Source organism: Venturia canescens, chromosome 11 (genome assembly GCF_019457755.1).
Source record: "Venturia canescens isolate UGA chromosome 11, ASM1945775v1, whole genome shotgun sequence".
Taxonomy (NCBI): Eukaryota; Metazoa; Arthropoda; class Insecta; order Hymenoptera; family Ichneumonidae; genus Venturia; species Venturia canescens.
The window spans coordinates 9801960-9822677 of record NC_057431.1 but is presented as its reverse complement, the minus strand read 5'-3'; the positions used below and the strand labels follow the sequence as shown (position 1 = coordinate 9822677).

Here is a 20718-nt window from a genome sequence, read left to right as displayed (position 1 = left end):
AAGAAAACAGATGGATCGTGGTGTCGAAAATTTGTCCAAAATTCTCTCAGGTTTTGGAAAAAAAATTCATAAAAACACGACAAAATTCAAAACACGAGCGCGGTTTCAAAAGGGAACAAAGAAATTTGAAAAAATTAGTTGAAAAAAAAAAACATTGTTAGTGCGAGATGGAAAATGAATGAATGAAAAGCATTCGCAATGAGCGAGTAATTTGGCAGTACAGTCCTGGCAGTACACCACTTACAGGGATGGAGGCGGGCTTGTTGACCACGACGACGTCCTCGTCCATGTGTATCACCGTGATCGGCTCCGAGGTGACAGGCACCTCGTGTCTGCAACACACCAATCGTACACCAGCTTAACGTGGCTTTTCTCCATTTGGACCAACTTTTTCTCATTTTACATTCATACGATTATTTCACTTTTATTCTTTCTATTAAAAACGATTTTTTTTTTTTTTTTTTCCCATTAATAATGTTATTTTTGTGCATTCAATCTGATAAAAAATTATAGTAGAGCCAAAAATGATTAATTTCCCATTCAAAAACTTTGATTTTAATATTTTTAATTAAAAAAAAAAATTAAAAATATAAAAAATAAAAGAATAAAACGTAAATTTGAATGCGAAATTATTCATTTTCATACAGGAATTTTTAGCCAAAATTTATGTTAAAAAATGAATGATTTTCGAATGAGAATTTTTGAATAAATGCTTTTTTTTTTAATAATATTGAAAAATATATTTCCATATTCGCAAATTGTTCATTCGTACGATCGTTATTGTCATTATTATTATTATTATTATTTTATTGTTAATATCAATGCGGTAAACGAAAAAGTTTTTCTCTCTTCGTACATCGTAAAAACTTTTTTGTCAACTCTTCAATGCTTTTTTTATCTCTTCTTCTAATTTTAGAGGTGTAAGTTTGAAAAAGAATTGAGAAGTAGAGTACGAGATAAGAATGACAGTGAAAAATACACTCAAAAACACACACAAAATATCTGAACAAACATTTTGTACAAATGAATTCAAACGAATTTCTCATTCCAACGGTTTCGTCATTTTTTTTTCATTATTTCGTTGAAATAAATCAACTGAACTTTTTCCTTGAAAGGAATAAAAAAATTAATTCTTTTTTCTTTATTATATATGGGAAATGAATTATTGGCTGGTGCGGACGAAGAGAATGTGTAGAGAAGGAAAATCGAGCTCGAAGTTGGGAGTACCAGGAGCAAAAAAAATAGTAAAACGATGAAACAGAAAAAAAAATCAAATAAAAATTGTTACAACAATAAAAAAATGGTGGATTCGATGACGAATGAATTCACAGGCAATCGTAAATCGATTGAGAGTCGTAATTTCGTGATGCTAAAAAAGAGGAGAATAGAAAAAAAAACAATAAAAAAATGCAAACTATTTAACGAAATATGAGAACATTGAAAGTATTGGAAAATCGAAACCCTCCGCATTTCTGTCGGTGGCAAGTAATTTAAAATTAATTGACCCTCGATAATCCTGTTCCGAAATGCCCTCTCGTGCGCCACAGATGACTTTACTAATTGACACATCGGCCCACCTCGGATATCTTTCTATTCCCATTGCGTATTAGCAAAATTAGCCTATCGATTTTCCTCGAATATCGAATTCGATCATTTTCTCTCGTTTCTTTTTTTTTTTTTCTCGACGCCCCATAGGACAATACGAGAAATATCAAGATAAATTCGAACCGTCGAACAACAGAGCAAAATATCAAATTCCATTACGTGCAAGACCGGATTCGAAAAAAATAAAAATAAAAATCAAAACAGAAATCCTCGTTTCAATATAAAAATTATAATGACAAAACAATGAGCGTTAAAATTTGTATTTTCTTCGTACATATATTTCTTAAATTTTATTTTATTTACACATGACTTTATTGATGTAAAAAAAATATAAATAAAAAAAAAAAATCGATTATTTGCGAAGCCAAGAGAAAAAAGGAAATCCTCGTTTCTATGGAACACCAATTGAAATTAAAAGTTAAATAAATTTTCTATATTTTTAATTTTCCATATTCATTCCTTTTGATTAATTTCTTTTCTAAATTCTTTCAATAATGCTTACTTCCATTATTTAATCATTTATTCAAATCACATAAATTATATTTTCATAAAATAATTTGGAAAAAATATAAAATAAAATTAAAAAAAAAAAATTAAAAAAAAAAAGTTTCTTTGCGAGTCGGTTATCATAAATTGCTCATATTTTAGTGTAATTTTGTAAGTGACAAAAAAATGAGGGATATTGAGAACAAATGTGAGCAACGTCGATGCTGAAAGAAGGAAGATTATGTTTCTCGTCTCCGCTATTCTCGATGCTCTTACAAATTCATATTGATGTGAAGCGGTTACAAGAGGGCCTCTGTGTGTGTGTGTGTGTGTGTGTGTGTGTGTGTGTGTGTGTGTGTGTGTGTGTGTGTGTGTGTGTGTGTGTGTGTGTGTGTGTATGTGGAAAAATCGACATTTTGAGAAACGAGAACGTGACGAGTGGAGGCTCAGAAAGGAGCTCGAAGCCGAGAGTGACGACGATTTTACCAATGCCTTTTATTCTCGTTTGTATCCCCCACTCACATTTGTACCTAGAAAAGAACGAGAGAAAAGCTAGAGAGGAGAGAAGGAGGAGAATAGAAGGGATGAGAGACGTTTGGAGATGAAACTGCGACGAAGGATTTACTCTGAATCGAGTCTAATGGCACAATGATGAGAATAAAAGAAAAATGGAAAATTATACGAAAAATATATCGATTTTTGTTGCAAATTGGAAATGTCGATGGGGCTAATGATTATTAAAAAATGATAGTTTTCATGTAATAAAAAAAAATTTTCATTTTTTTTCTTCAATTTTTCATTTTATTATTCGAAATTAAATTGCGGATAAACGTTAAAAATTTGTTCAACCCCAAAACCTTCATTTTTGGACATTTTTGGAAATGTTGAAAAATTTTATTCCCAGAACCAATCGAATGGACGAAACACGAGATCGTGATCGTATTTGAAAATAAATCAAAAGTTTTTTCAACGAAAATAATAGCATTGGGCTCAGGGAAATAGGAAATTCTGATTGGATTGTAAATTCACATTTTTTTCGAGCTCGCAATCGTAATTCAGGGGTGATCCGAATCTACAAAAGGTCGCAACGATAAGGGTCACCCCGGTGATTCCATTATCGCTTTAATGATCTTTCTCTCTCTCTCGCTCTCTTGGAACCGCGTGAGTCGGCAATTGAAGAGAATAATCTCGAGGGGAGAATCTTCGTTCTGATTTGTTCTCTCTCTCCTCTCAGTCTGCATGTTTCTCTCTTTCAAATGCTATTTATAACATTATAATACCGAGGACTTACGCATATCTGACCAACACATCGTACCGGCTTTGTATATAAATATACAAATCTGTGTATTAAATAATAAAAGAGTCCTTGAGGATCGCTTTCGTCATGGAAGTTGAAAATACTTAAACAGGGGGAGGGAGGGTTCGCGACTGGGGGAGGAGCAAAACGAGTTAGACACAAAGCCAAGTGCCTTGTGCCAAGAAATTTTCACCGATTGGCCAAATTCTCTCTCGGGCCATGCACGATTTCTCTTCTTCTTTGAACTAATGAAAATTCATTTTTCCTCTATTTTTCAATTCCAGCTGAATCGATGCTGCAACAATTCGAACAAAATTCCAATATTTTTCAAACATTTTACATAATATTTGTGCCATTTTCGACCAAACGATTCTCATTTTTCACTAATCACGTTCCCATTCACAGTCGATTCCATCAATCAATCAGCCAAATATTTTCCTTTCACTTTTCACTATTTTCGTGCTTTCACATTCTGTGGGAAAAAACTGAATTTCGTTAATTTTTTATTAAAAATCTTCCTCAAAATTTCAATTCCCAGAAAATGCATTAAAATTGTGTGTGTTTTTTTTCTTTTTTTTTTTTTTTTCAATTTTTCGTTTGAACAGATTTTTTAGTGGAATTTTATTGAGAATTTCGTTTCTCGTACTGTAGAGAGAAATTTTTAAATGGAGGTTTTCAAAAGACCGTGTTAATTTTAATTGGGAATGGAGGAGCTGCTTTCACGAAACTACTCACTTTTAAATACTCCCGATGCTGTTTCACATGCATATTCATACAGAATACAGAGTGGGGTGCATTATAACAGGTTTGACGCGAAATGGTGAAAATTTACGATGACGTTTATGGGCGGATGGTCACGAGCGGAGGGAGCGTTTTATACGTGGAACCAAATTGCAGAATGGAATAGGAGCGAGCTATTAGAGCGATTAACTGCCAAAGTCCGTTACCGCAACAGCCCTCAAAAGTCTCTTTGAAGCTTATTTTTCGTTGATTTAACACTAATTTTGGGCAATTTCAATAAGCTCTTTTAGTGCTTTACGATCGAAGGTATTTTTCACGGCAGTTTGAGCGGATGGCGAAGGCCATATTGGCCGAGAATTCACTCCGAAATTCAAAGGAACGTGCGGAAACGAAGCGCGATTCGAACGCAGTGATGCAAATGGTGGGTTGCGCTCAACAAAATGGCGGATCGTGGAACCTGAGGAAAGCCGAATTTTTCATGCGAAAAGGAACCGAATCGCTGGAATTTAATCGTGGGACACGATTCTGAGCTCCGTTCGAATCGATGTTCCAAAGGATTTTGGAGTCGTAGAAAAACGAAGAAAATGGCGGAGCCTCGAAAAACAATGTTTTTTTCCAAAAGAACCACTCAGTTGTCAAGCTCACGGCGAAATCGAAAGTTCTTGAATAATTTTTCATTTCAAATCGATTATAAACAGAGTTAAGAGAGGGAGAATTTCGACGGGGAAAATGGCGTTGGGTTTGTCAAGATGGCGGAGGACGTTGCACAAAATGGCGGATACTGAAAAGTGTGCTGATGATTGCAGAGATGGAACGAGGGAAATTCGGTCGTTTTTGACCAGCGACTGGGAACGAAGTGGAAGCCACGAGGATTTTAGTGCTCGAGATAATGCCGGAAGGACAACAAAATGGCGGCGGTTGGACTTCCGGATTTCGGATTTTCGTTCAGGGAAAGTGAGGCGGCTCGTGCGAAGACGGAATAAAGGCAAATAGAATTTGGGGTTTATGGGTAGGTGAATGAAATGGAGAATTATGCTGAACAAAATGGCGGCGTTCGGCCCGGTGGAAATCTCGGAGGGTGGAACGCAGCTGGAGGACATTTTATCTGATTGAAACGATGAATCTTCGACTGTCCGAGGCCTTGTGGGAGGGATGGAAAAGGTTAAGTAAGAAGGATGGCGAGTTCCGAGGCAATGACGTGTCAACGGTTCGCGTACGATTGTGCTGCACGTGGCCCTATTTCGAGGAGGTTCACGATGAAGTGTGAGAATGAGTTTAAACGGTGCCAAGGATGGAGGCCCTGTTCAAAGTGTGTCTGGCAAACAATTTTTCTGTCTCGTCGAAGCTCGCGCTCCTCGCTCGGCCAGGCTGCACAAATAGCCATTGACTTTCGATCGAAGCTTTGTCAAACGTCGGAGACCAGCAGATATTTCGTTATTTGCAGTTAACGAAGCATTCGATTCGATTAAATTCGATTGATTGATTGGGGAACAAGTTTCAAGGTCGATTCTTTGCTCGCTGGCCTCGGGAGCTGATCGGGGTCGTGGCAAGGTCATACCAAGGTCGTTCGAACCGAGATTTCAAGGTCAAACCCGAAAATTTTCATCCTTTTGGAATTAAATCGCTTTCAATATGGACAAAAAAAAACACGTTTTTCTCATCAATTTTATCATTTTTCTTGCCCTCCTTCTCGTTTTTCCTTTTTTTAACGTCCCGCCTCACAATAAGCAAAGCTCTTTCGTCTCTCGGAAAATAAACTACGAAGCCGGGGGTGTATTTGCCAGGAGCTCGTAATCCCCCTAAGCCTGGGACAGGTTGGTGTTGAAACACACTACGGGACAGGCGAAGCTATGTCTCGAGATGGATTTCGTCTCTCCTCGGGGATGCAATCTTTCTCGGAGGCAGAGGAGGGCTCCATTTTTTCACCCCTAATTTCTTTCTTTTCCCTTCGTTATGAGATAATGGCTCGAGAGATTATAAGTTAAATCCCATCAAAATTTCTCGACGAGAGGCATAATTTTTTTTTTTTCTAATTCCTTCATTCCCGAGTCAGAACCAACATTTTCATTGTTAAGGAAGTTGAGACATTAGAATGAAAATGATGTCATCGCTTTTAAACCGATTGCATATTATAAAGTGAAGTGTAAAAAAAAAATCAGTTAAATTTTCAGACAGTTTAGGAGCGTCGTTGCTATAAGAAAAATCAATAACAATTTGGGCCAAATAACATGTAATCTTATGGAAGTCAAGACACATTCAGTGATATCTCCGTTAACCCTACACCTCATGTGCCTTTTTTCATACCCTCAACCTCATGACCGGGGTTCGAACGCACCCCACTTTTTTTCTGCTTACAAATCCGGTCCTACGATGCTAAACTGACTTTATCCTACACCATTTTCTTCGTTTTTTTATAACGAAAAGAATGATGTACGATAAAACTAATTTCAATTGAATTTATATATAAAAAAATCCGTTGATAATCATTCGATAATGTCGCTTGTTGGGACAGGAGCGTAGTTTGAAGTTCGCGTGGGGTGTGCTCACACCCCAGTCATGCGTTCTAGGGTTAAAAATGGTGCTAAAAATATGAGATTTTTTGGGCAACATGAGCAAGGCTTGCTGAATAATGGCAATTTTTTCAGATTTATTAGGAGATTTGCTGACATTATATTAATAATAATCTGTTTCCCGTGCAGTTTTTTGAGACTAGGATCGTCACCGTTCGTGTTTTCGACTGAGCTTTCACCAGTTTTTCGTCTTTTTTTTCCCAACTTTTCTTTAAAGTGCGTGCAACATTGCCAAACTGTAAACTGGCCCAACTTTTGAAAGGTACAGGTCTTAACTTTTGGGTAAAAAAATGACTGCACAGCCTCGACTTGCTTAAATTTTAAACGAAGAAGAATTGTTTCAGAACGAAAACATTTAAATCGGGATTTCGTCCCTCCGAAACAGAGAACGGACAAAAGATTACAATTTTGAAGAAAAAAAAAACGAAGTAAAAAAAAAGAAAAATGTCTGAATTCGTAATTGCCATGAAGCAAATGAAAAAACTCGTCGTTCGCAAGTCCTTCGAAGAACTGTCAAAATTTTGTCACGACGGAACAAAATTAATTGAAATAATAATAATAAAATGGGGCTTTTTGTGTTCTCACCTGTGTACGACATTGGCGAGTAGATCATTGTGTCGCAGTCTGTAGTCGACGTCGACCCTTTGATAATTGACGGTGAGTGTACCAGCGCGAATGCATCTCTCGTACTCCTCAGCGGGGTGTGCGCGAAATTCGCGTGCGAAAACCTCGAGTATTTTCTCACCGACCCACCGACCCTTGGTGAAGGTCGTGAAGGTAAAATAATAGGGATAGACCTTCCGGAGACCTGAGGCAAACGAGAGAAAGAAGACTAATTTTATTTCTTCAAAAAAATACAATTTCCGCTTCTCCAAAGGAAATAATTAAGTGAAAAATAATTCTAACTAAATTGACTAATGAATTATAAATTATTATTAATTCTGACGAAGTTTCGAAGCGAAGCGAAGTAAGGAGGGCATGATTTAATCGTCATTGACGACTCGAAGGGTCACACGCCGCGAAACGGACGAGCCAGGGAAATGAATCGAGAAGGGGTTGGGGAGGGATAAAGAATTTCTTAAGCGTCGAGTGGGAACGTGCCGAAGAGTCGGTTACTCGATGAACCTCAAAGTCATCCCCCGATATTCCCCCGCCCCTTCATTTCAAAGGAGTTGGGAATTGGGGAGTTTAGGGGTTGCTTAAGAAAGGAACGCGGGGTCGGGGTTCGTGGGGGGGGGGGGTTGAAGGGGAGGAAAGTGGAATATAGAGATAACGATAGAGAATTTCGAGACGAGAAAAAGAAGGAAGAGGAACTCTTCAGGGACTCAGAGAAGACAATGAGCCTGGTGCTTCACATCTCTTGCCAATCCCGCTGTTCCACACACTCTCACATTCATTTTCTTCTTTCTTTTCTATTTTTATTTCGTCTCTTTTCTTTCTCGTGTAGCGAAGCTCAGAGGGTCCAGGGAAAACGTACGGGAAACCGGAAGTAGACGATAAAAAAGGGAAGAAAAGAAGAAAAATAGAGCTGCGGGGGGGGGGGGGGGGCGGGGGGAGGAAGAAAAAGAAAGGCACTCGCAATAGCTGACGGCCTTACGAACATCTGTCGTGGTATATTTGACCGTAAGGGTGGCGCAATCTATTCTAATACCCTCTTGAGAACCCCCCCCCCCCCCCCCCACGACCCCGTCCCACACACTCGGAAGTCTCACGCTCCCGCTCGATTCGGAGCCGATTTTCACAGTGACTTCACCTTCTCGACGTGCTCGGTGTTTAAGAACACGTACAGTTGGGACGAAAAGTTTGTTTATTGAAATTTTTTGGGTTCTGGTGAGGAGGAAGTTTTTTGAAAAAATGTTTACATGATTCTGGTGTTTTGGAGATTGGTTTTGTGCATGGGGAGCTCGTAGCTCTGTGCAATGAAACTGTGTTATCGGAGTTTTTCGAATGGAAAACATTTTTAGACGCACTCTGCGTAGGGACTTTTTGTTTTTCATTGTTTTCATAGTCAAATATTAATCGAATTTGATTTTGGCATACACCATTCTCTTCGTCATGAAAAAACGAAGAAAATGATGTATCGTTGAACCCCGATAGCCCGCGCAGGGAGCATTCTACGCTCGAGAGAAACTCGGGGGCGTTTTGCCCCCATTGAAATAAATGAACGTATCAGAAAACTGAGTGTAGACGCTCCGAATTGATTGCTATTAACTTTCGTCATCGAACCTCCCGAATTGGGGCACCCTTTCCTTTCGGTCTGTTAATCCTAATCAACCGTTTAATTTTCTGGATGACAGATAACAAGTTTCGTAACAAATAATTGTTAATACCGAGGTCGCCATTGAGATTGATTATTGAAACTGGTAAGTTTGAGGAAACAAGTTGAGCGTACATTCAAGGGGATTTTCATAATGCGTTGTGTGTCAAGAGAACTTGAAGAGCGCCTGGGAAATAAGGTGTTGGGGGTTGGACGGGGGGCGGGGGCAAGTAAGCCCGGTAGAAACTCGCCAAAGTATTCCCGCAGCGCAGAGCTCTTGACTCGAGGTAAACTTAACGCGGCGATAATTGTGGTGTAATTTGAATTTGGCCTAACGAGTCCTTCGCGGATGCTTGAGTATCCGAGGATGCAGTTTTCCGAAGAAAACTAACGGTGACATTCACGATGCACGAGAAAATAATGACCGTTTCCTGCGAAGAGGCCTCATCGAATCTTGAAACCCAAAAAATCCGTTCGATCGAGAACAAAACTGATTGGATTTGTCGTACGACTTTGTAGTATTTTCTTTGTTGAAAAATGGCCTTTTTTCCAAACCTTCGTAAAAAGGAAGCTTCGTGTTTTTCGTAAAACGACCGAAAGCCCCAGGCCCCCCCCCCCCCCCCCCCCCCCACGGCATGAGCCGGGCTCGTGTATTTTTAACGGCTCCCAAAACCCCCTCCGCAACTCCTCAAGGGCTTGATGACAATTTTATTCACACCTCGTGAGGGATTGTTGAGGGAGATGATGGATTTTCCACGAATATGAGATGTTGCAGCCCCCTGAGGCTTTTCCGGGCTCGGGCTCGGGGGTTGGGGGCGTGGGGCAGGCTGAGGGGTCTTTTGTGACGTGAAACGGTACTTTCCGGCTATGAAATTCATACGAACCGGTGAGAAGGGACTGCTGAATATTTGACATGGGATTTGACGAGTTTCCCTGTCGCCTTCGACGACGCCCCCAACCTCCGCAACCTTCCATCAAATATGCATGTACGTTTAAACGGATACGCGACTCCATAAATGTATGACAGAGTCCGATGTGACATGAGTGAATTTATACGAATGCCAGTTTGATGTATCGACACCCAGAGCTTTCGAGCCCTGGAAAATCACCCCTGGAAGCTTTCTTCGAACAGTGGGGGGGTGCCCCCCCCAGGGAGGGACCCCCCCCCGAATCCGATTTCGTTGCGAATATCGTCGATTTTTTACCCGTTTCTTATGCTCCTGCATTGTTCGGTGCCGTTTGACCTTGAGGGAAAACGACACTGCGGCAACCGGGAACAAAATTGCGCGTGAGGAATGCCGGATGGTGCAGCTGCTGTGCTGAAAATCCTGAATCGTAAACATCGGATTTTCGTCTCTTGGTTTTGCTCTTTTTTTTCTCGCTATTTTTTTCTCTAGTACGTACGTGGCGAATGAAAGTTTACGGGGAATATATTTTTCAGATGCTTCACGAAATATGCACTTGGCATCGAATTCGTTTTAAGGGCCTATAGACGGAACATTCTTTGAACCTTAATCTGGAGATATTTCGATAAAAACTTTTCAACCTTGTGGGAACGTTCGTTCTTGAGCCATTTTTGTTACGAAATTTTCAGTCGGTTGTGATTCGGAACGGACTCGAAAATTTGTAAAGGAAAATATTCGTGAAGAAAAATTTAAAAAAACGAATGAAAATTATGGATTTTTATAAAGTTCTGATTTTACTGAAGCTTCGTAATCTCCAGGTAAAATTTTAAGGCATCAGCGAACTCTATTTCAGTAGTTTACGACAAACCTTAAAATACTGAAACTTTGACAGAATATTTTTGAGTGTATTTCCAGCATGAAAAAGTCTCAACGATCGTTAAATATTTTTCGAATGTTCAAAAATCCTGAAAATCCACGTCGGAGGGATTACAAAATCGGAATTTTTCGTCACATATTATTCGTCCCTTTTTTTCATCCCCGGAAATGATACATTTTTGTTACAAGAGAAAAAAAAGGTCGAGTTTGTGTCTGCAGCATAAGAAACCGTGGATCACGTAGCTACCGTATTTGTCTTTGAATTCTGTGTGTGTGTGTGTTATTTTGCAGAAGTGCGAGCGGCCAACGGGTGAGAAAGAATAAAATACAGTATTGGAAAAGCTCGGTGTTCCCAGGTGCACACTCGGATATTTGGCAGCTAGAACGAGGCCCGAATGTCGTTACACAGACACACGTATGGGCTGCTTTAGTTTAAATTAAAATGGCAAAAAAATTCGCAAGCCTCCGACGGACGTTTTCAACTTTTTTGATTTTCAAAATTTTTTTACTGCACTCATTCCTTAAGAATTTTCATGTCCGAATGGGTATCCATAATTTTTTATTTTTCTCTATTTCATAAAAGGTCACTTCGATCCACTAAAAATCGAGGCATCGAGAATTCGATTCTACTTAATTATCTTTCAACAGGTAACCCAAAAAAATTGTTTAAAATTTCCATCGACAAAACAAAATGAGAATTTTGATTTTTTTTCTTCATCGAATCCGCCCTCTTCGTACTCGGTTTTTCACTCCACAAATCGCAGTTTTTGATTTAGCGTTTAAAGTCCTGTACGAATGTATCCGACACGTCGCTTTCGGGGTTTTTTTTGTCGCCCTCCACCACCCTTCCTGGACCGAGAGGGATCCGTTACATGGGCAAAGCAGATCGAGGCAGGGAGGGAAGGAAAAAAAGGAGTAGAGAAAAGCCTTGGAGCTTGGGACGCGTCAGGGATGAGCCAGACGTGACGAACGTGGAGAAACAGAAGAAAATACACATACAGTCCCAAGGGTGAAAATGGGAAACGAGGAACGTTTACAAAAAAATCTTTTAGGCTCGACGAAGAAACGTTTTCTGCGGTTTTCCCATTATTTTCAATACTCTTCGAATCGAAGTATCGTATAAAAAAGAAAAAAAATGAAATTTCATGATATCCAAAAGTTTTATAGTCCACGAAAATTCGTAAAGACATTTTCGAGACTGGAAACGTTGGAAAATTCCAAGAAAAATGAACAATTTTATTCCTCCTTGTGAGAGTTTTATTAAATTGTAGTTTTCGGTATAATTCCAATTTTCATTTGTAATTCCCAATTCGAAGTACTGAGCATTATAAAAGGGAGAAAACCCCAAGATTTCGAGAGCCCATTAAGAAAATTTCTCGTCGCAAAGAAGCTGCTGAAAGTCGATTACTCAAACTTCAACTTCGAAGCTTCTTCTCGTCCTGTATTCGAATTCCCTTCGAAAAAGCCACTCGAACCATCATTTGCGATTTTTCCGCTTGACATCCACGTTGAATTTTTAAATTCCCCAATCGATTTTGCCTTTCCACCGATTTTCTTCTTCGCTTTCCAACTTCTGGACAATTTTTTTTAAGGAAAAATATCGATCGGTGTCAGGACGATGTGAGAAAAAAGATTTTTTTCTCACATCGTTCCTGCGACTAGTTCGTGGTTTTTACGAGCCCATTCGGAGCCCACAATATTTGTATTTATACATCGATATGTATACGGATAAACGTATATAAAAGTTTCGATCTTTCGAGTCGAGTGGAAAGATACCGAGGGGGTTGAAAATCAAGAAAGCCCCCCTCCCCCCCCCCCCCCCCTCCGAGCCTCGGCATCAGACACACAATGGCCTTAATGGGCCTGTTCTAGAAACCTGTGCCTCGGTCGCCCACCCGCGACACACATAGATTGCAAGCTACAGATATATACACAAAATTGAGTCTCACCCTCGCATGCATAAAATACACAGCGCTATACACGGAGTTTCCACCCCTTCGGGTGCGCTCCTTCTTCGCACTCTTAGCTCGTTTCCTTAGGGTGCGGAAAAGGTGCAAGAAGAAGCTAAGAAAAGGTAAGAGAGAGAAAGGGAGAGATAAAAAAACGATGATGTGGTTGAAAAGAAGAGAAAAAAAAACACATTTTCCCCAACTCATCTCGCCCTTGCCCCCTCGCCCCGTTCCATTATATTGGAGCTCAGCTAATTTTTTAACTCCCCTGTAGCTGTCGAGGGAAGAAAGCGAGTAAATACGATGAAAAAACCAGTTTCCTTGGGTAAAGGAATATTTTTTCTCATCTTTTTGCTGGCTGTAACGAAACTCGTGTTGATGTGAAACAAAAAGTAAATGCCACGAAAACATTACCGATGCGCTCGGCTGTGGCGAAATTCTCGCTACTTGACGAATATTCGTTTCGAGTGATCGAGAAAAAAACCGTTATGACGTAATTTTTCGAATATCATAAAAATGAAATGATGAAAAAATTCATTGTTATTTTTATGAGATGAAAAGTAAAATTTTCGTAGATCTGCTAACTTGGAGGTTCGTAATGAAAGAAAAGGATTTCGCGAGGCTTACAGAACGTTCGTGATTCCTTGCGCACCCCAAGTTTGTCTTGAGCCTTAATAAATGTGGAGTATATTTGTATTTTTATTTTTGTATATGTGGGCGCGTTTGTAAGCTCGTATTATATCGAGGCCCTAGGATTCCGAGAGCTCGATAACCCACACTGGCCAGCAGCACGAGGCTTGAGCTTTCAAGCTCTCGCCTGATAGCGAGAAAGAGAGAAGGGGCAGATATACGGGGGGGGGGGGGGGGGGGGGGGGAAGGAGGAGGAGGAGAGAGAAAGATAATCCGAAGCTTCTTGACTCTTCGAAGGGAGAGTTAAGGAGTGGAGAATATGAAGAAAGCGAGACAGAGGGAAGGCTCGAGATGGGATCGGATCTAGATTTGAATCACGTAGTTTCGCCCCCGGCCTGATATACCACGGGAGCAGGGGTCCTTCGGGCAAGACACACGATATCTCGTTGTTCGAGTCAGTCTCGTCCCTGCTGGCTATTCCGGCCTCTACTCCGAGCAAACTTAGCCGCACGTAAATTCACGAAAAACATTTTTCCACGACTCTTTTTATGGATATAAAAATGAAAGAAAAAAAATTACATTGGGAGAGCCGCAGAGATTGATTTTTAATGAAATTCGTGTGTTTTTTTGAATGATCGATGGATCGCGGAACGATTCGATATTTCGAAGTATTGAAAATTTTTAAAATAAACTCAAATTTATTAAACTTTGAGTTTCTCATTCGTTCGGAAAGTTTTGGACTTTTTTTAAAATTAAAATCGACTCCAATTTTCGAGGCCTGACGACCAGTGACGATGGAATTCAAAGTCAGTGATGACCATTCATTTTGTGGAGCGGGGGTGGGGGCACCCCCCCCCCCCCCGCGAGGGGGAAAACGACCCCGATCTCCTTTCCAGCACTAAACGTCGCTGGTACGCGATAATTAGTTTCAATTATATTAAATATTAAGTTGGTAAATTTAATTTACTAAATTCAAAGTTTAGTAATTTACTAAAGTCAAAGTTTAGTAATGTACTAAAGTTTGAGTTTCTCATTTGCTCGGAGAACTTTCAACTTTTTGAAAGATGATAATCGATTCCAATTTTCGAGGCCTGACGACCAGTGACGATGGAATTCAACGTCAGTGACGACCATTCATTTTGCGGGGGAGCCCCCCCTCCCCCCCTAGTGGGGGGAAACGACCCCGATCTTCTTTCCAGCATAAAACGTCACTGATACGTGATAATGAGATTTAATTATACATCATTTTCTTCGTTTTTTTATAACGAAGAGAATGATGATGATGATGATGATTTGTTTATTTGCCTTAGAACATCTGTTAGGCAGTAATTAGAAAGAGAAGTAAAGTCCAGTTCGGTTACAATATGCCGAGCTGGACATTCGCATTACATTTAATGTATAAGAGTAACTTAAAATTAAACTAAACTAATCTACAATAGAATAAAAAAAAAATTTAGGTAGATAGCGCAATATTGGTATAGCTAAGCAATTATTTATTATATTTGTATTCATATTTATACGCCTGAATCGCAAGAGAAAAGATAATCTCGTAAAGCGAGATTGCGGTAAAGGTGTACGGTAAAGTTGCATTCGGTAGATAATTGAGCCGGAAAATGGGACAAAATCGAAAAAAATGTTTTTTAAACGTAACAGAGTTACTTGGCCAAAAAATCTTGAGTTCCGCCACTCCATTCATGGGTTTTAAAACGGAAAGGTTCAAGTCGTAAATAGCTTTTCATGAGAATCGGTGGTCGAAGTGTTTTGACAGGAATCGAGAAATAGCGAATCCCGTGACGCTCGTTGGTGCTCTCGCTGTAGATTCGCATACATTTATATTGATTTTTCAACGTTAAGCACCATTTTTATTTCTCCGGTGCGATGAAACTCGGAGAATCGAAACATTCGAACACGTTTGACGTTGGAAAATCGTCAGAGTCGAGAATCTATTATTCGAATGTAGAACACACAAGTTGAGGGAGTGAAAGCGGGAGAATGGGCGAGAGAGATATTGGATACCGATATTTCACTCAAATGTATGTGTGTACGTTGAGGCGCACGTGTGTCCATGTTTTCAGAGACTTTAAATGATCGATCGAGACTCTCCCGCGTTGAATTGTGTCTCCGCTCCTCCAATAATTTTCCACACAAACACGCCTCGATCGAGCTAAATATGTGTACACGCTCGCCAGTGAGCTCGCAGTGGTCCATTGAACGTCAGCACGCATTCAATAATCGTCCTCAAACACTCGATAAGTGTCATTCGCGAGGCCATTGTTTTACTTTTACTTCACTTTTCTTTTTCCATTCATTTTTTAACTTTTTCTTTTTCACCCTCTTTTGTTTGACCTTTGGGAACGTGGTTTTCGGCTCGTTTCTCTTCCTGCGGGTCTATCGACTGCGCGGGGACTCGCTGACTACGAACTCGAGCTCGGAATTCAAAAATTCACGTTTTCAATCAATTTTTCATTGGTGAAAATTTTCTTCGTGAAAATGAAATAAAAAAGTAAGAATTTTGAAGACAGCGAGCTCTTCGAGCGTATCAAAATTGAGATGGAAGTACTGGGGGTTTTTTTTTTCATGAAAAAATGCAAATTTTCTGCAATTTTTTGTGCATGCTCAGTCACAATTGACAAATAATGACCGCTCGCGTGCTTCTCACTCATGAACGTTCCAGAGCTCATGCGAAGCGAGGTAAACTGACTTTTTTGCTGGAATTTTCATTGAACAGTCAAATAAACTGCGAATAATGCGTCGAAACCGTTGATTTTGGCTGGAAACCTTTTGACACTTAGTGGAAATTCGTTTCCATCGGAAAATGTGCGAAGCATGAAAAGTCGATGAAAGTTAATGAAAAATGACTATCGATCGATCGTCTTCGCCAGGAAAACAAATGAAAATTATTAACAAAATAATTTCGAGGAGCTTTCGTCAGAGTGATAAAAAGAGGAAAAAATCACTCACCATTCTCAACGTAATAACTCGTCTCGTTGTAACGCTCGTCCGTGAATCCGGGCCTTTTCGCTTTCAGAGCTTTCGTTTCCAACTTCGCCTGCAACCGGAATACAAATAGTGAAAAAAAAAAAACAGCTTTAAACTGTAGAAAAAGAAGTGGACACGAGACAAATTTCGAGAGAAAAGCTTCGAAATTGCAGAAAGTGAGAAAAAAAGACAAATTTTAAGGAGAAAAGCGTCAAAATTGCAGAAAAACGAGGATAAAGACAAATTTTAGGGAGAAAGCTTCAAATTGCAGAAAAAATGAGGGAAAATAAATATTTGGAAGTAAAAGCTTCAAAATTGGGAAAAAGGGAAGAAAAGAATGAAAAAAAGGACGGACAATTTGAAAAAAGCTGATGGAGTTCAAATAAAGTCGTCAATTTCGAAGATCATTGATCCGGTGTCATTTTCTAAACGAATAAGGGAAAGGAAACGAGGCTCCAAATAGACTCCCACTCTCTGCTCTATGCAGAGGCGATTAGTTTAAAACCACCCTCTGGGGTGAAAGCAGGCAGGCTCGTGCTGCTCAAGCCACTGTTCGAATTCACGAGGTCTCTCATCCACGAACACCGATCGTGCGAACTCTCTCAATAAAATGCCAAACTTTTTAGCAGTCCGAAGAGGAATTTGGAAGAAATTTTTGTTTTTTCATTGTTTCAGCCAAATGCTGGTAAATTTGACAGTTTATTGCAATAAACTCGGGAACAAAAAGTTCGAACAATTCGTAATTTGATGATGCATTGCAGCGAGGAATGCGGCTTTGCATGGTTGGAACGCAGATAATGCTTATGGCATCATTTTTCGGTTCGTTTTTTCGAATTTTTCTCATTTTACCTCAAATTTTATACTTGAGTTCGAAAAAAAAATATTTCTTTTGGCTCTGGTGAGAAAAAAGCGAAGTTTCGTTATGTTCGAATGGTGCAAATGACATCGGTTCGATAACAGCTTTCGAGGCTTTTGTCAGCTTGTTCCCTGCTTGTCATCGCAAAGACAGGAAGCTTCGATCAATTTAAGGGGGAGGAGAAAGCACCTCGTGTGAGAAATCGGGCCCATCAAAGCGGGGCAGCTCGAGATCGCTGAGATTTGGATGATTATCGGCGTCTGAATCGCTCGGGGGAAATTGGAAATGGAGAAACTCTGAATCAGCAATTTCCTGTAATAAACGATTATTTATCGCCATTTATAATCGAAATGAAGAATTTTTTCGTCTTGAAAGTGTCACGTGTGACGACCGGAGATTCCAAAACAAAAGAAAGTGCGTCATCAATCATAGAGGAAGTTTCCGCTCGTATGACTTTAAGGTGGCGATGACTTTTCAGCCTCGAACTTTATCGATCTGATCACTATTTACAAACTTACGGTCCAATGGTCGGAGATGGTGCAAAAATGGAAAGGACCATTTTTGTGGAGCACAAAATTTCCTACAAAAAAGTCCCCGACCCCGTTTCTCTATCTCCAGTCCCGAGATCAATCCGAAGGACGAACTGGTAGGTCGCAGGTCGAGTCATTCGCGGTTCTCTTTTCGATGATCCCCCAGAACTTGAATACTGGAGGCAGAGGGAGACAATGGGTGACTTTTTCATAGGAAATTCGATGCCCTACAACTTTAGTCTCATGCATTTTTGTCATATCCCTAACCATTTGGACGCAGCGGCCATTTAAATCGTACGAATCCATGAAACTTCGGCATCCCACAACTGTTGACTTCCAACCCGTTTTTGTGAGAAAACTACTAAAGATACAAAAATATTGTTTCAAAGCTTTTTGTTAGAAAATTTTTTGCTCTGTCGAATCGATCCTATGCATTTTTGCTCTACCTCCGATAGTTTTGACAGAATGAGCGTTCAAAGTTAACGAACTCATCGAACTTCAATTATTTTACATCACCGTCTTCGAACCCCTATTCGAGAGTAAACTACTGAAAATACGGAGATACTGTCAAGGACTTTTTTGCAGGAAATGAAACGCTCTACAAAATTCGTCCCATGTATTTTTTCTCTATCTCCGATAATTTGGTCGCCACGAGCATTAAAAGCGCGCAGTTTCATCAGCTTCAATTCTCCATCTCACGAAGCAGTTTTCCAGCGAAAAAACTGGCTAAATCCTCGCCGGGAAATGACCTCGATGACCTAACCACCCGTTTTATTATCGATGTTGAACACATTTGCATTACTGACCATTTAACCTGCTCTGCTCTGTGGATTGTCTACAAAACATAATAATTTATGTTGGTGTATAAAATACGATTATGTGTAGTATTACGGGACGTCCATGTGGGAGTTAAACGTTCGGGGTACAAGTTATCAAGTTGATTCGTCTCGTGGCACGACTCCAGGAGCTCGGTAATTAGGTTTTACGATCGTACGAAGAATCGTGTGAGCACGCGACCACAAAATATATAGATGTGAGCCCAAGCACTGAGAAAAAAGGGAGAGAATCGTGTTCGCTTTTCTTTGGATGTTAAATCTCGATCAACGACACGTGTAAGCTTATGCATTAATTTATATTTAAAAAATAATTGTACGAAGGTGTTCGTAATCACTGAATTTTCGATTGTAAAAAGCTCTGCGAACTTTTCGATGAAAAAGTGTGTCAAATTTTAATGGAGAATCGACTCGTTTTCTGCCTCGTATTAGTTCCTCGTTTTTCAGGGACTTCCAGAGTGGCATTTGGCTTTCTGAGCCAGGGCCAAGCTTGGTATTTTCATTTGTGTTATGAATATGTGTAATTTTCGTGTGTTTGTCACGTGTGACTGACATTATCACTGGCAGCAGTATACGAGGATGTGTATGCGGGCATTATCATAATGGATCTTGATGGCCGCGCATGGGAGGACGAGAGAACGAGCCCAAACGTCAGTGGAACCTGGAGAAATATCCAGGACAATTTGTAGTGCAAACGAGGGCTTTTAATTAACAGGCCCGATCACGATTAATGGGTCCACCGCAACGGAGAACAATTACATCATCGACTCTATGTTCGTTTACGCTGAATCCTGTTAATTCATGTCGTTCGTTAAACCTCATTTTCAGCCTAATTTTATGTTGAATTTCAAAAGCGTTAACTAAATTCAAGTCATTTTTCAACCTCAATTTTTCAAATCGATGAATTTTTCTTTTTCCAACCGAGACGTGAACAAATAAATCCGAACAAAAAATTAAAAACAATTTTTTTTCAATTCAATTAATGGAAGCCGAATTACATGTTTTTTCTAATAATTTTTCAATGATTTCGTAACGTTACAAAGATACCTGAGTTATTTTGAATTCTCAAGTGTCAAAATAATAAAAAAAAAAGGAGGTCCACCAATCGTAGCTCGAGTCTGAGTTGCGGTAAACGTTCGAAAGCCCATAATCTAGAGGGAAGTGAGCCTGAAAAAAATATTTGACGAAGCACGTCATCTGAATTTTTTTTCCTTTACGCTTTCGGGTCAATTTATACAAAAATTTTGTGTGGGTCCTCTTTCGGTTCTCGTACATCTTGATTACATGCTGGAGGATTCCTGCGAGAGGTCTGGACTTTTGGCTGTATCGACCGACTCCTCGCAATTCCATCTCCTCTCATCCCCTCTTTTCCCCTGTTCCTTCTCTTAACTTTCCCTCGTTCGGAGGGCTTTTCCGTTCCCTCTTTTCTCATTTCGGAGCCTATCACGAGGGTTCCCCCGCAACAGAGGAAGCTATCTTAGACACCCCCTTTACAATGCGAGCTGATTTCGAGCCTCCTCACGCACCAGATTCTTCTCGCACAATTATAATATTAATATTCTTTATCATCATTATCATTGAACCGAAAAAAATCACACATTCGCTTATGAAAAGCACGAATATTCACCCTCTTATGAAATTAATCGATTTTAAGGTGGCTCATTTTACAGGTGTCTAAATTGAATGGATTTTTACTCCCTAATTAAAGATATAATCACTTTAAATTCATGTCGGAGTTATTAACTCGAAATTGTAAATACATTTTTTCAGCTTATCATTTGGCCAATGAAATTACGAGCCATTAATTAATCGGGGATCCATCACTGACCAAACCCGAAATTCCATTCGTCTCTGGCTAAAATACTATAGTTTTTCATGTAAGAAATCGCATCAGAGAGGGCAAAGGGGAAAACACAACGAGAAATGGATCAAGAAAAAAATATTAATGAAAAGAATGGTCCGAGCCAAGAGGAAACAAAATGTCGAAATAAGCAAATGTGAGATTACACGAGTGCTGATTACCAATTTCGTTCAATCTTTAAGGAGTTTCGGTACAGAAGTCTAAATATTAAAAAATTGATGAAATTTGGTGATAATGTTCTTCAACACAAGTGCGAAAACACAATTTTTTTCAAAATTTTCTTCTACTTAGTTATCGAGTAATTACGCATTAAAGCAGATTTCTTATGCTCGGAATGTATGGA

At 39.7% G+C, this 20718-nt stretch overlaps 1 protein-coding gene across 2 annotated transcripts in view; it reads right to left on the bottom strand.

The window, feature by feature from the left end:
- LOC122417695 (RNA pseudouridylate synthase domain-containing protein 2-like) overlaps positions 1 to 20718 on the bottom strand; it is a 114370-nt gene that overhangs the window by 6862 nt on the left and 86790 nt on the right. For both annotated transcript variants that reach the window (XM_043431457.1, XM_043431458.1), the window contains 3 exons: positions 16278 to 16365; positions 7285 to 7507; positions 245 to 332 (listed from right to left, as the gene is read on the bottom strand). In XM_043431457.1, coding sequence (XP_043287392.1) covers positions 245 to 332; positions 7285 to 7507; positions 16278 to 16365 — 399 coding nt within the window. The remainder of the gene's footprint in view (positions 1 to 244; positions 333 to 7284; positions 7508 to 16277; positions 16366 to 20718) is intronic.